General features: G+C 36.6%; 1 protein-coding gene across 4 annotated transcripts in view; it reads right to left on the bottom strand.

The window, feature by feature from the left end:
• KIF2A (kinesin family member 2A) overlaps nt 1–16,340 on the bottom strand; it is a 59,677-nt gene that overhangs the window by 3,382 nt on the left and 39,955 nt on the right. For 2 of the 4 annotated variants that reach the window (XM_064404433.1, XM_064404432.1), the window contains 8 exons: nt 16,084–16,226; nt 15,169–15,373; nt 12,113–12,223; nt 6,995–7,062; nt 5,231–5,344; nt 3,949–4,099; nt 2,304–2,405; nt 160–295 (listed from right to left, as the gene is read on the bottom strand). In XM_064404433.1, coding sequence (XP_064260503.1) covers nt 160–295; nt 2,304–2,405; nt 3,949–4,099; nt 5,231–5,344; nt 6,995–7,062; nt 12,113–12,223; nt 15,169–15,373; nt 16,084–16,226 — 1,030 coding nt within the window. The remainder of the gene's footprint in view (nt 1–159; nt 296–2,303; nt 2,406–3,948; nt 4,100–5,230; nt 5,345–6,994; nt 7,063–12,112; nt 12,224–15,168; nt 15,374–16,083; nt 16,227–16,340) is intronic. The other 2 variants (XM_064404435.1, XM_064404434.1) reach the window with 1 other exon arrangement.

The raw sequence follows: 16,340 nt of genomic DNA, 5'->3' as shown, positions 1-16,340 counted from the left end.
GTTCTTAGACTGCAGAATAAATGCTCCTTCCACTGAAGGCCAGCATAAGTGGGAAAAAAGACCCTAGAATATAACCACTTTTTTTTCCTCCTTCTTTTTACTGCAAGTCTCCATGGCATATGCTAATAGTGTACAGAGGAGTAATTAAAAGCAACTTACCTCTGAGTTCAGTCAGAATATCAATTTTTTGCTCTAGAATTGCTTCAAGTTGGGTAGCATATGAATCCACATCATAGTCCACTTCTTCTGTCATCTCAAGAAGTAGTTTTTCAACTTCCAGCCATCTAATGGATTCCTAAACAAAAGTTTAAAAATACAACAAAATACATCAGCAAAGTATCAAGACAAAGAGCTGATTAAGACTTTTTTGCACAATGATCAGACATTGTACTGCCTAGTCACCTCAATAAAACAGATTTCAATCCAAAAATGAAACCTAATTCCTAATGCAGCAAAACTGCTTTTTTCTACATTATTTTTTTTTTTAATTTCAGTGGTCACATCGTCACAGGCAAACCTCAGCTACCCAGTTCTCTTCAAAATCAGAACATTAGATGGTTGTAAAGCTGAGAAATTAGGGAACAGAACTTTGTCATGTTTGTCTCCCCTTAGACAGTCAAACTTTGAAGTCAGGCTCTAAGTTTGGGATGATTATCACTAGTCACAGGGTCCTTATTACATTCAAGGAACCAAGATAATTCTGCCCTGTTTTGAGAGAAACTCTATAAAAGGATACCTACTTTAAACTTACTATGATATGATCTAAATCCACATACAGTAATACAATAAAGATTGATTTAAAAAGCTCATCTTTGCACTCTGAGCATTACAAAACATAAGAGGGGGGAAAAAAGCTTGCAGCAAAGAAGAATGCAGCTAGGAGTTTTAATGTTACAGAACCATGCAAAATTGTGATCAGAAGAACTGACCCCATTGGAAATGCTTTGGTTTAAAAAAAAGAAAGCAGCTGACAGTTCTAGGCATACTAGAAAGCCTGGTCTGACATATTAAGATGAAGTCCTTCCCTCCATAGCCCAAGCAAAACTGAAAATGTAGTCCAAACTAATTGTCTGTTTTTGGCTTTCAGGAGAGATGGAGCTTACACTGGGGTAAGATTCATCTCACCTAACATAACCTTGTACATTGAAGACAAAGACTCCTGAACACGGAGAGCGCTGTAAGTTGCATTGGTGTATTTTAGCCATTTTTGTTAGGAAAGGATGTTGTGGATCAGCTGCTTTCAGGAGAACCCTGACAGAAGATGACTAGTACTGCTATTGGATTTTGTATCAGTGCAGCCCACCTACACACTCAGCATAAACTAACAAACCATGCTGTGAACAAAGGGACTTTAGGCTTGAACACATTTCCTCCCAGAGACTGCCAGAAGGAGCAATAATCGCCAGCAGAAGGCCAGATGGACACACAGAGGCAATTACAACTTAAACTAATGCAGCCTCTCTCTCCAGAAGCTGCATTAGGACATAGCCTCACCATATGGCACATGACTTTCACACTTCGGTATGTTTTACTTCAGGGCTAATGCTTCATAATAACTAGATCTCTACATCCGCTGTTAAGATGTTTGTTTTAGCATCTTGCTTTATTGTGAACACACATCAATGTTCTACTAAGCTAGATACCTAGGCTGAGGAGATAATGTGTAATGATGGCCTGCTGTTCTCTAGGAACAGATGTGCCAGACAGACAGCTTGCCTAAAGGCTTTAAGGTTATGAACCAAAGCAATCCACATTTCCTTCTGAAAACAAGTAATACTTGTTGCCATGATTTTGTGACTGTAAAAGGTTCCATTGCACTGACCTACAAGGGAAGTATTGCTTCCAAAGGCCCTGACTAACAGCAAGTGAAATCTCTATGTACCTGTAACATGGAATCAAATAGGCATTTGAAATACATATCTCTCTTCTGGATCTCAGAGGGAGATGTCACAAAAGAATACTCAGATTCAGACAAAATACTTGGAGGAAGATGACCAAATAGAAATGGTGGTGACAGAGAGATAACTATAAGTTAACAGCCCAGCAAAGGAAAATTGTACTGAATTTGTGTAATGACACAGAAATGTACTGCTCTTTAATCATAGGAAAAAAGAATGGGTGTTACGGAATCTGTTCCTGTTTGTTTGATACAATCAGCTTAATCTAATAAATCAGTTTAGGAATCTTTGACAGACAGAATGACTATAGATCACATGCTACTCCATCTTCAAGAGTTTGCACTTCCATTGGGAAAACCTGGATTCCTGAATTAGGATAAAACAAAGTGGAGGTCCATCTTTTACCTGGAAGACAGTCCTGTGGTCTTCTACTACTTGCTCTTCCATTTCTACCATTTGTGACACAGCTTCATGGAAACTAAACAACTGCGGGGAAACTTCTTCTTCCTAAAAGCAGCAGTTAACCTTGTTAGCCTGGAAAGAACTGTGGCTACCGAAAAATGTTGAATGTGACCCATTTCATCATAGAACATGGAAAAAAATATGCAGAAGGCAAAACCTGTCAAAAATAGAATTTACTAGAATAGAGTACTTCTAAGAAGTATTAAGAAAATCTCCAGGAATGAATAGAAGGGGTAATAAATTAAAAATATTTACAGAGTTACATTTAATTAATATTCACCAAAAATTTCCAGTGACTAATCCTAGCAAATACCAGAAATCAGAATATTCCACATAAAAATAACAAATTAAAATAATGGGAATAGGAAGTCTCAAGGGAAGAATTATAATGTCTAATAGATTTTAATGCCCACAGAAAGCTTTGGGTTTCTGTGAGGGGTTTTTGTTGTGCATGCTGCAACAGACAGGAAAAAAACTTTCAAAAAAAGAGAACAGCAATTACATTCCAGGAAATCAAAATTAAATTAAACCTTTGGGAAAAAAAAAGTTAAACAAATGTGATGGGAGAAATCTAAAATGTACATAGTGACTGATAAATTAGAAGAATGCACATAGGGATTTACAAACTGAAGCCTTCTAAAGAAGGCTTCTTTAGAAATGAATAGTCAACAATAGCAGAGGAAAGTTCTGTAGGCTGGCCAGTGTCATTCCTTACATAATGCCTCTGAAATATTTTTTTAAACATTAAGTAAGGTTTAAATTCATTCAACATGAGCAATGAACAAGTGATATGATAGGATATCTGGTTGGAAGGAAACTCTAGGAATCACTACCATATTCTTATGAAAAAGAGTCCTGGGAAAAAAGTAATTTACTAAAGTGTGATATACCACAAAGAGATGACTGACAAAACTGAGTCTTGTGAAAAATGTTAGGATTGTAAGAATTTTTCCTTTCTAATTTTCATGGGCATTTTCACAAATAGTGGTTTTTTTTCCCTTTTGAAATTTAAGGACCAGGACTAAAGCTGATAGTCAGCAATGAGGGAGAATGCCCTTTAGAAGACATCTCTCAGCTTCCTACTCCTCCAGCCCAAGGAGACATACTGGGAAGACCATGTGGCTGTCTTCCCAAAAAGTGTACTGGGGTTTCAACCTAGGAAAGCCAGGATGCTAGGAGGAGGAATGATGGGTAGCCAGATTTCCACAAGCAGGGAAAGGGAAACTCAATTGAAATGAGATTTGCATGCAGGGAGAACAATGCTCAAAACCAGAAAGGGTTAAATAAAACAGATGAGTTTTAGGAAACTTCCAATTGCCTAAAAAAATGTGATGCTATTGTGGAAAAAATCATCACAGCCTGCCTAGACATTAAAAGCCCTAGGCAGCAAGGAAGATAAAGAAACCATTCAAGAAACATTTCTGAATTTGGTTTTTCTTTGTACAGAAATGAGCGTAATATCATAAACAGAAAAAGTAAAGAGGTATGCTGTATGTATTTGAGATCTTACTATCAAGCCACTGATCTGGATTTGTTCTGCCCACTGTATGTCATCATCTCTTTCCATGCAATTCTGTAAACCACTCACATTTTGTTCACAAAGCAGTTTGAGATCATCTCTCTGAGGAGAGCTTCCCACACCCCACTGTGTCTCCAAGTCATCCATCTGATTGGGAGCGTGGTGTATGATAGAACGGATATCTCCTGCACCACTAGGATCAACCGTCAGCTCCTTCACCCTACGGGCAGAAAATGTTTCATTTGAAAATTAGTAACCTCTTGTGTAAAAGAGTCACAACCAAAAATAAAGCTCTACAGGTTTATGCACAATCAATTCATTTAATATGGAAGATGATGATGTCAGCTTCACAAATTTAATGTACTTTCAGTGACAAAAAGATGTTAGTCCAATTCCTAAAAAACATGGACCCTTGCATTTTTACTACTTGCATGTGGATTAAAGTAAATCTGGAAAAAAGTATTTTCTGATTGAAATCTTACTACTTGTTAACAGTTAGGACAAAAATTTCAAACCCCTCAACATTAACTCTTTGACAATAGGTTATATTTCAAAGAAAACGACATTTAGCACCTCAGACCTGACAATCTTTCTCCTTCTGCATATACAGTTGCGCTTTAAAAAAGTTAGTCAATCAACTCTGCACTATCTGTTATAAGCAAATGAACCAAGAAATTCTAAAGAAAATAATAACTTGCAACCAAAAATTTCAGAGAATAAATAGATCCTTTCATTAATTTCAAAGGTGAAAATATTTTAATAAAATGGTAGGTTCTCGCAGCATGGAAGTAGTTTAAAGATTTACCATGATTCTGTCAAAAAAAAGCCTGTTTAAAAGCAAGTTTATGAAAGATGCATGGAAGTCTGAAAGTTTTAGAACATATTCTTTATTTCTTTAATGGGAAAAATGTTCTTTCAACTAGCACTTATTTACTACAATGGAAAATATTTTTCATTTATCTTCAGAGTGGTGAAAAGCTTTTACGACATACGTATATATATTTATATATGTAAGAAAATTTTCCCTTTCAGAGACATTCAAAGTACCCTAAACACAGAATTGTTAGATCTGGTCCATTAAATATACAAAGGTGACATCACCATTTCTATTTTTTTTTAAATGTATGAAGGAAACTAGCAAGCCTGGATGCAGAATGTGGATGTTTAAGGAGGGTAAACAAAATACTGGGAAGATGATTGCATATCATGCAGAACCATCACCTGCTAAACCGAAATTAAAACAAAGTATGTGTGACTCAAGGCAAGGGGACTAATGAAAGGTTGGTCTGTAAAATTACACAGCCAAAAAGAAAACTTAAAAATAAAGTTCCATGTATAGAATGAAGTAGACCTGGTGTTTGAAGGAGAAAAGTCGTCATACTCATAGGAAGGAGAGAGATCAGAGCGACTGCCACTACCCTGTGAGAAGGGAATGTCCGAAGGACTAATTCCAAATTCCTTTACTCTGCAGCAGCAAAATACAGTGGCAAATTAAAAGAAAATGTTCTCATAAACACAGTTAAAATGACAACTCTTTGTTTAGAATACTTCTTTAATTGTTTAACTACAAAATAATTTTTATAACACAAGTGTTTCGACATATTTAAACTCCCTGCAAACAGTTCAGATCACTAGCAAAACTGAACAAAACCAGTGCTGCTAATTTGCAGGGGACTGTAACAGCAGTGTTTTGAGAAGAGTAATTCCAGATTTCAGTTTGCATAGTTAACATGATTTGGTCTACATTCAATATTCCACTAAATTACTCTTTTAAAATAAATCACTACAGATATAAAAGCGTAAATTCTATTTCACGTCCTGCCCACACACTAGTGTCCACCACCTAAAACTCACTACTATGAAATTATGTATTTTGAAAAAAAAAATCTATACAAAACACAGGAAGCAACATTATAGTGACGGGTATATTCTCCATAACAACATACAATTTTAAAACGAAGAGGAGGAAACAGTTTCAATACAACTGTTTAGTACACTAAAAAGAGGTGCTTATTTTTTTTGTAGTGACTTTTTACAGAGTCACTTCAGTAACGTAAGTTGTATAAGGCGTAGAAGTTCCAACAAGTTTTGAATGTGCAAGGTCCTGTATCATGTTACTGTAAGCAGAGGAGTAGATGCCTCATTCTCTTCAGGGAGGAAATGAGACAGACTGGTCCAAGCCAGGCAGATTTACTACTAGCTCCATTAACCCAGACACAATGGTGTTTGAAGACTGAGAGAAGCAGGCAGTAAGCATTCCTAGCAGTGCCTGGACAAGCAGAAGCAGTTGTGGTTCTGCCTGACCTCTCACTGGGGCAAACAGACCCCCAGATGGTAGCCTCTTCTGGCAAAGCCAGGGCTTCTGATGGCCCAGAGGCTGTCTGCCACCTTTGTCCTTTGCAGCAAAGCATGGGGTGTCTCTGAGTCACAGGTCTGGCTGCAGGGACACACAGGACCTGATTGCACCATCTCCACAGACTTTAAAAACAGGAGAACTGCAACAGGTGAGGGCTCCTTTCACACTCACTGGAGAGAGTTGAACACTTTCTTAAAGCAGTACAGGTCTCAAGTGATGCATCTGCCTCTGTAGGTGCTAATTTCTCTACAGTGATCATAAAACCTGTTGGACTTTCTGCCTTTTTAAGCCTTTACTTAGGGTTGTCAGATATTTGCTTGAATTTGGGATGCATGAAATTTTATATGTATATATAATACAGACTGGCAATTGCACATAATTCCACAAAAGGGATGGGGAAGAGAAATCACATCACAGAAAGGTATTTAGCCAACACCAACTATCCCTAATGCAAGAGATGTTCCTTTCAAAGGGCAAAACTAATAGTAGCATGTCCTACATACCTTGCAATCCACATTATCCATCTCTGGATAATGGCATACATGGACTTTTAGTAGATTCTTTTGTAATGGTCATACAAAGTGACAATTTAAATTGAATGTGAGCCTGGATCACTAATTTAGTTTTAATTTTATTAAGAAACACAACTACCACTGAATTATTCAAGTAGCTAGAATAATCATACATCATGGAACAACACTATTTGAAATGTCAGTCATCAACAGCAAGTACAGCTTTAAGAAATAACATTTTTCATACCTATTTGCGTATCTCAATGTATTTAGAGTGTTTTCACATGATGCCATCCCTGGAGAAATTGTAGCAATCTGGAGAAAACAAGCCACACATTAGCAAATCACTTTATACAGATGAACGGGTAGATAAATTTAAATGTATATATTTTTTAATCTCCAGTTTCATTTCTGATCTTCTACAAAAAATGTCTGCTATGTACAGCTGTCCTTATACAACGACATCCCAGGGACACAGATGTCAGGTCAAAGCTTCAATTTAATTTTTTTAACCCTACAAGGAACATTAAGAATTCATACAAATTCAATCTCCCCAATCATCTTGGTAACATACTGTGTAAATGTGAAATTGTAACTTAAAAAATACACTCCTCAAAAAAGGAAATATGCAACTCAGGACACCCTAAGTCTAATATATCTGGCAAACAATTACATTTTTTTTAATGTATCTTTTGAGACTTTCCTCTGTTCAAGGAGATTCTATGCTGATTTTGGCCACATCACTGAACTGACAGTAGTAAACTGAACTTAATAGTAGTAAACACAAGCTTGAGTTTAATTAATTTCCTAAGTAGAGATATTTTTTTTCTCAGTTAGAAATTATCTGTAAACAGTACTTGATGGCAAACCTTTTATGAGACCTATCTGGAAATGAAAGGTCTTTCTCTTCCCAGTTAAACAAATTACTCTGAAGATAGCACCACCTTTCCCGAAATTAGCAAAAATTAAAACTGTGATTGGGAATAGTGGGACCATTATTTCTCCTAGTTTCCCTCAGCAGTCCAATTTTTCCACCTGTTCTCTTCTCTAAGCAGTCGTAAAAGCTCTACCCAGAACAAACACCTCTATGATCCTATACACTAACATTTTTGTGCCATCATAGACTCAGGAGACTGAAACTGATGGTGATTAAATAATCCCTGTCTTCTCTTTCATCCTGCTGCTGACATTCCTGTATAAAAGCAGAGGTAGTCATCCCAAGAGGAATTTCTCCTTCTGAGGAGAAAGGAAAAAAATGTGGTGGAAGTGATCATACAGACCTAAGTTTAAACCTCAAATACTGGTACCCATCAATTACTAAGGAAAACAACAAGCTTATATTTGAGATCACACAGCTGTATGTCTCCTGTTCTGGGTGCTAATTAACAAAAATCTAAAACTTCCTAAAGCCCTTCTAAACTCAAATAATGTCAAAAATACATACATCTCTCCCACCAGTTTAATGTTCAGAGCATGCCACACACAGTAATGTTTAGATTGATGGAATTTGGCTTCCCAAGTCATCATTACATGTGATGCAGCCTGGGGACAGCTCAACTATCCTGATAATTGGAAGTGGTGAAGGAATTCCATGTTTTCCTTTGCTTTGTCTGTGAGGCTTTTGCTTTACTACTGCTGTAACACTAGGAGGCTGCTCCAACACTTTAAAGAGCATAAGGTACAGCCACTCTAGGTAAGTGCCATTGTAGATGCCTTATAAGGTCTGTAGTATGAATACCCTGTTCAGGACACATGAACTTGTGCACAACTCTTGGTGTATGACCTCTCCTCAGGCCCCAACAAGTCCAGATCAGGCAGGACAGGAGGACTCAGGACAGGAGTCCAACAGCATGAAGTTGAATTGTAATGTAATGTTAATTACATTAATTAACATGTAATGAAGTCCAAGTGCTGGGTTCTACATTTTGGCCACAATAATCCCCTACGTTACAAGCTGGGGATGGTGTGGCTGGACAGTGGCCAGGCAGAAAGGGACCTGGGGGTGCTGGTGACAGCGGCTGAACATGAGCCAGCAGTGTGCCCTGGTGGCCAAGAAGGCCAAAGGCATCCTGGGCTGTGTCAGGAACAGTGTGGCCAGCAGCAGCAGGGAGGTCACCCTTCCCCTGTACTCTGCAGTGGTGAGGCAGCACCTTGAGTGCTGTGTCCAGCTCTGGCCCCTCAGTTTGGGAAGGAACTTGAGACACTGGAGCGCATCCAGAGGAGGCAACGAGGCTGGAGAGGGGCTGGGAACACAAAGCCTGTGAGGAACGACTGAGGGAGCTGGGGGTGTTTAGCCTGGAGAAAAGGAGATTCAGGGGTGGCCTTATCACTCTGTACAACTTCCTGAAGGGAGATTGTAGACAGGTCAGTCTCTTCCACCAGGCAGCAACTGACAGAACCAAAGGACACAGCCTCAAGCTACAAGTAGGGAAGGTATAGGTTGGATATTAGGAAAAAATTTTTCACCGAAAGAACAATAAAGTACTGGAATGCTCTTCCCAGGGAGGTGGTATCAACACCATCTCTGGATGTGTTTAAAAAAAGACTGGACATGGCACTTGGCGCTATAGTCTAGTTGAGGTGTTAGGGTATCAGTTGGACTCTGTGATCTTAAGAGGTCTCTTCCAACCTCATTATTCTATGATTCTGTAATACTCAGACCTCTCTGTTGCTAACTTTCTTGTTCCTAATTCCAAATAAGGATGGAAAAGCTGCACTACTTATGGACAGGAGCATCTTTAAGATCTGTAATAACCATTCTTCCTATTTTGAACTTATCTACACTGCTTGTAAGCCTTCACAGTGCGATCAACACTGTTGGGATGTGTAAGTCTGCAGATTCCTACTTGCACCCTGGAGGGCTGAGGGGTCTGACCACTTCAGATGTGACTGCAGCACACGAAGGATGCAACATGTCAAGGAGCAGTACTGGTTAAAAAATGAGACTATTCTGTGTAGTCACAATGCAACTTTCAAACGACAATTCATTATCCTACAAAGGAACTCTTCAAAAACTTTAAATGGTTTCTCAAACTATTTAGACAAGAACAGTAAAACTGCAATGACTGACGAAATTTAAAAAACTACTTATGCTGATTTTAGGTCTCTGGATTTCTTTTGAAGAAAGCAAATCCTAGTCTTAACTGTCCACATTAAGAAGCTTCAAAACTTTATGAGCTTTCAAAATATTTTTCTGAACAAATTTGAAAAAACAAAAAGTTTCCAAATCATAGTTTAAGATTATATACATAGACAATACTCCATCTCTAAAGATGTAACTTTTACAACTGCAGCATATCCATTAATAACAAAAGGAAAAGTCACACAAAAATGAAGTGTAGAAACTAGCCAGTGAATTGTACTCAAATATCCTCCTTACAGATTCATGTATCAGAAGGCAAGTGGAAAACATACAGCAGGTATTTTATTATTTCAGGAATTCTTTAGTAAGTTAAAAACCACAAGATTTTACTACATCATTTTATACGTATTCCATATTGAAAAGCACCACATAGTTGAAAATGTGTTATTCAAACAGCACTTTTAAACAGTGGACCAAATCTCTCTTGTTGAGAAAGTCCTTAATAATAACCCCCATTGCTGGCTGGGGTTAGACCAAGACCCTATCTTAAGATGAAACTCCGCTGATTACATTCTTGATCAAAAAATTCATGAAAACAAACACTTTGTCACAATGGTCACAGAATGTCACAAGTGGTACTACTACTAAGAAAAAAGCAGAAGAATGAATTTGAAGGCAGTATCTTGTCCTCAAAGAGGTTTCTTAAGCTTAATTGTGAACTATAGTTATATGAATGAGAAAATTAAAAAAAAAATAGTTCAAGCATATTTCCACTTTCAGAGGGGATTCTTTTTATTATTTAAGAACTTCCATGAAATATTGACAAAGGTTAATTATTTGATGTGCAGAGAGTTTCCAACAGGCTAATTTTTCAAACCTCTTTCAGCAGTGTGGATACACCTGCTAGAATTGTACCATCTAGCTATCTAATCTTGCATGGAATTCATGAAGTTACAGCGTCATACAATGATTTGAGTTGGAAGAGACCTCTAAAGGTCATTTAGTTCAATTCCCATGCAGTGAGCAGGAACATCTTCAGCTTGCCCAAGTATGTCTCACTAGGAAAGAAAACTATCCTGTTGTTTCATTAAAGAACCGAAGGAAAAATGGTTAATAAAAATGTTATTTTACCACCATTTTCGAATTAGAACTACCTAACAGCTAAAGGGAAGACCATGGTTTAAGGTAAAGACCATGGTTTACACATTGTGGCCTGCAGACTTCTCTGGCCTCTAGACTAATTAATTCAAAGGAGCCTGTGAAAAGTAACCAACACAAATAACCCTAGTAATCAGTATATACTGCAGAAAGTTCACATTCTCATAAACAGAAATGTTACAGATGCACGAATTAAACAACTGGACACCAGGACTTCTATCTGTCCTTTCACTCATCTGTCAGAAGAATTCTGTTTTTTAGACTGGAAAAAATGCACACTACAGCTATTCAACAATTATTTACATATTTATATATACTTATATATTTATAATAGTTTATAATGTTTACAATAATTTTGATTTATGTTCTATATTATATTTATATATTCTTATATATATTTTATATATTTACAACAGCTATTCATCCCATCTATCCCAACAACTTCCCCTTCAAAAACATGACGCATATTCTGACGAGCTTGATACCAACTTTTGGTTTAATCTTTGTCATTTTAAAAACTACAACTCATCACTATTTCCAGTCTACACCCTCTTTTCCAGAATTCGGCAAAACAAACAAGACTCTTTTATAATTAAGACACTGCTAAAAAAAACCAAACAAATTTCCCAAGGTGAAAGTGTTTCTAGCTGCCAGCCTAGTTAGAAAACTAGAACCAGCAATAAGAAAGGTCAATAAAAAAGTGAGAAGGGAACAAATTATCTAAAATCACAGAATCACAGAACCCCTTGGGCTGGAAAAGACCTCTAAGTAATTTAGTCCCACCATTAACCCAACTAAGCCCACCAGCATGTCCCTAACTACCACATCTATGCATCTTTTTAAAGATCTCTGCTGAGGATTGAGACTAGACCACTTTCCCTGAGCCGCTGGTTCCAATGCTTGACAACTCCTTTGGTGAAGAAATTTCTCCTAATATTCAATCGAAACCATTGAGAAATGTCTCTTTTGAAACCCCCCTTCACATAAAATGTCAATTAGTAAGTAAATGCAAGTCCAACACACTACCAGTAGCGTGCAAACAATTTTAAACATAAAAGCCTAAATTTGCAGTGTCTTTTCTCTTTGTAATTGTTAGAACAGTTAACAATTAACAAATCAACTTACCATACAGGTACGTGAGTTTTCTCCAATGAATGAATCTCTTAGCACCTGAGTAAGTTTACTTGCTCTGAAGGGTGTGTGAGGTTTATTTCGGCCTAAGGCTCTAATGCACTCCTGAAAGAACAAAGAGATTCTTTATCACAGGTGAAATAAAGGTAATAAAAATGCAATTCAGAATCAGAAAATACATGCCTTATATTTGATGCATTCTCCCAAAAATATCATTAAAATGTACTGCTAAAAGCTTGGACTCAATAAGTGTTAGGCTTCCACTTCTCATTAAGCTCAGTACAGAGGAAAGAATTTTAAAAGGATTATAAGCCTAAAACCTGTCTCAATGTCATCCAAATTGTTTACATCGATTGTACCCAACAACAAAACTAAACAGTGTTGATGGGAAATGTTCAGGCTAACAGTTATTCCTGTGTATCAGCTACAAAAGCCTGAATGAGCTACAACCTCTGCCAGCAGCAACAGTACGGGCAGGGACATGGGTTAACTGCATCAGTTAAAAGCAGTGGCTTTGACTTTGATTTTACCACTGTCTTTCTTTACAGCTTAGAAGAAAACAAACTTTCTGAAAGCCTCCACAGGTCACAAACCAAGTAGGCATAGCTCTCTACTGGAAGCAAGCTCTCTACTTGGCATTTGGAAACATTAAGCCATTCCCTGTTTTAAAACAGTCTTTATGTAAACAAAAATCTTCTTTTCCATGCACAGAGGCAAGGGGCTACACTAATACTTGCCACTGACTGGGTTCCAGTGAGCAATACTGTATAGATGTAAATATTACAAAATTGCTACAAAAGATATAGCAGCAACTAAGTACAACAGTGACACCAGGACACCATTAATCTAACCATCACTTCTGTCCAGTCTCTAATACTGTGTAATAAGTTTTCCTATGCAAAGCAATTTTAATTTTAAATTGTTGTATTGTTGGAATCATAATATTTTGACTAATTAATTCCAGACTCTGTGTTTTCCTTAACAGACATCTCTTCAGATGCAAGGCTTCCTTGGTGCTTACATTTTTAAAGCATCTACACACAGAACTTCTACAGCAAACCAAACTTTAAATGTATTTCAAATTAGAGCTTTGCTTTTAGCCCCACTAATAGATGGAATAGCCTTTGTATTACGTGAATAATTCTACAGAAGTTCAACTAATCCTCCAGCTGCAGATATATCCTATATTGAATTGCTGATATGGTAATCACCAAGTTTTTAATTTTAATTTACTATAATGATTTTTAGTTTGCTTACTCCTGCAAAACTAGATTTGGATTATCTCCTTACTAGTAAAAGATTATAGAAGGACATCATCAGCTTCTAAATTTGTAACGAAGTTTTAAATTATGTTTTGTTTTCATTACATCTCTGAAAACCAGGTTAAAAAATGACAACACTACTCCCAGGTAGAGACATTACAGAAACAAATTCCTGTGCCAAAATCATGAGCAGGTTAAGACAGGACTGATATCCAGATGGAAAGAGCAAATCTTGGATTATCAACAAAGACCACTTTGTCAGAATGTATTAGTTTAACTAAAACTTGAAAGTAAGTTCATGGCTTCTAAATACAAATGGAAAAGGTTGTGTAATGTTTTTGGATAGATGAAAAACAGCAAACATGTAATTGAGAAAGGTTTATGGCTTTGTACCACCTTTTAGATCCCTGCAAGATGTCCATTTATTTTTATTTCCCCCTTCCCTGAATAATTTGGATGAAAATCACTAGTACAGCAGCAGCAGAACATTTTGTTATAATTAAAAAGAAAAGTTGTATAAAAATTAACCAAATATGCTATATGAGCACCATCCAGTATAAAATAAATAAACTGAAAAAAAACCCCTTAAACCAAACCCTCAAAACAAAATAGCTTTATTCAGTTACATTTGGAAATGAGTAGTAGCATCAACCCAATGGTCCCTGCATTGCTTACTTTGATGTTAAAGCAGAATAGACCAGTTTTGGAATCGCTACTTCCAATTTTTCAACATGCCATATAATTTTGTAATGACACATTATAGATCACTATTTTATGGTGTGTTGTGAGATCTGTTTAGTCAGATACCATTCTTCTCCTGAGTTTATACTGGGAATAAAAAGGTAACCACACAGATCTTGGGGTTCAGATTTTTTTATATAAAACCACTGTTGGTGCTGAGAGTAGTAAATCTAAGCAAAACTAACCAAAACCAGAGACAAATTCTAAGACATTCAAAACTACCATTTCTCCAGATTGAAATAAAAAAATTACTTCCCCTATTTACACTGAGCCTCTTTTAATCACTATAAAACATCAAACAAAAAACACAGATGAATATTTAAGTAGTATTTCTTAGCTGTGTTTATATGTCCTCTATTGGATGTATGAAAATAAGTAAGTGACTGTATCAGACAATTTGCTATGAAGAAAGGTTGACAAAAATGGATTTCACCTTTCAAGGTTTATTTTAATTATTTGCTAATTTTTTCTGGACATGCTGCTGTTGTTTTGCTTTAGTCAATATAACAGCAGTAAATATGTTGTCAGTATAGAATTATTTTTATTTTAAAAAATAAATAAATAGTGAGATCAGTAAGAGTACTTCTTGTTAGTATTTCATATCTTGAGTACCGAAGTCATTTGCCTTCCTATTTTAGGTACATATATATATTTAGGTATATATCAGATATATAATATCAGAAATATATATAAATTCAACCATTCAACCAATGGGGACTTTCAGTGAACTTCATTTTTTGGGGTGTTTTCTTGTTTGTTTAGGTGTTTTGTTTTGTTTTTCAGTTGGTTGGTTGGTTGTTTTGCTGTGTTTTGATTTTATTTTACAAAAACTACAGGTAAATTGATAGCACCATGTTTCTGCATTGTTTCTACTTGGGACTTACTAAGTGTTCCCTCTTGCGTGTAGAGGAAAAATTAATAAATTGGTTTTTACCTGTCAATAGACAATGTAGACAAGCAAAACCTGCAAACACACTAATTTTACTTGTCATTGCTGTTATATGTAGGCTTTCACCTACTTCAAGGCAATAGAAACATATCAGTTACCTTGAGTGCTAAAAGGCTCTTGTTAATTTCTGCACCTTCCAGTCGCGTCTGCCTATCTGCACTCGAAGTATCTGCTCCTCTTTCATTGCCAGCCAAATCAATCAGAGAAAATTTACCATGCAATTTCCCTTTCCTTCTGAGAATAATCTGAAACACTGCATGGCTTCGAGATGAGTGCGCATTTGCAGATGTCTGGCCAGATGTCCTTTAAACAAGAGACAAGCAGAGAAAGACATTAACCAGTAGAGGACCATCATGTTAAACACTAACCTCACAATGAAGTAAGTTTTCAGGGCAGATTCCCATATTTTCTTCCATGTTGACAGAATGTCTAGCACTCTTGTGGGCACTAGACATAGAACACTAATAACTGGCTATACACTGTACAGTTATGCCTTTTCTTCCATCTCCTTGAATGGAAATGTAACATTTTGCCTCCCTTATAAAATCAGATCTTCATATATTTCAGATTATCAGAGAGCTTACATGAAAAATGCTGATGGCATTTTTATCTTATCATGCAGCAGTCCATGCTCAAGGCTAATTTTAAAAACAATGAAGCTGAAGTCTTAAAAAAAAAAAAAAATTGTGCTTAACCTCTGCCAGTATGCATCAAGGCCTTTTACAGATGAAGAACCTGGCAGCATTCCAGTTTTTGAATTATGTGAATTTAAGTCAGTAAGCTGCTTACATAATGCATGCAATTCACATCTTCTTGAACAATCAGTTATTTCTCTCTAGGAGACAGGGAAACTCTAAACGTCTCTATTTAAAATATAGGTAGATTCTTTATTTGCAGACAACATAATCAAAAATGCACTTCCATGTGGAAAGGCATCACTACAAAGACACCCCGAAAAAATCTTCTGATTTTTCAATATACTATGAAAAACTGGTGTAAGCTATAGAAGATACCTGCAGCTGTTGCCTACTTCAATAAGCTTAAGAACATCTTCAACACATTTGACTTCTCGCTCCTGTAATCCCACCACTTGGACTTGCTGTTTACCATCTTCTAACACTCTTAATTTTGTCTTCCTGTTCAACAAGTCAAAAACCTTAGGGAAGGAGGAAAACAGAACAGTTAAAAAGAGGAGTTTTAAAAAAAATCTTGTTTCCAATTCCCTTTCAAATAATGCAAGACATTCAATGGAAATACACGATTGGAAGGA

The sequence above is a fragment of the Passer domesticus genome, chromosome Z (assembly GCF_036417665.1).
Source record: "Passer domesticus isolate bPasDom1 chromosome Z, bPasDom1.hap1, whole genome shotgun sequence".
Lineage (NCBI taxonomy): Eukaryota > Metazoa > Chordata > Aves > Passeriformes > Passeridae > Passer > Passer domesticus.
Note: the sequence above shows the minus strand (reverse complement) of the source record. Positions and strands in the feature narration are given on the sequence as shown.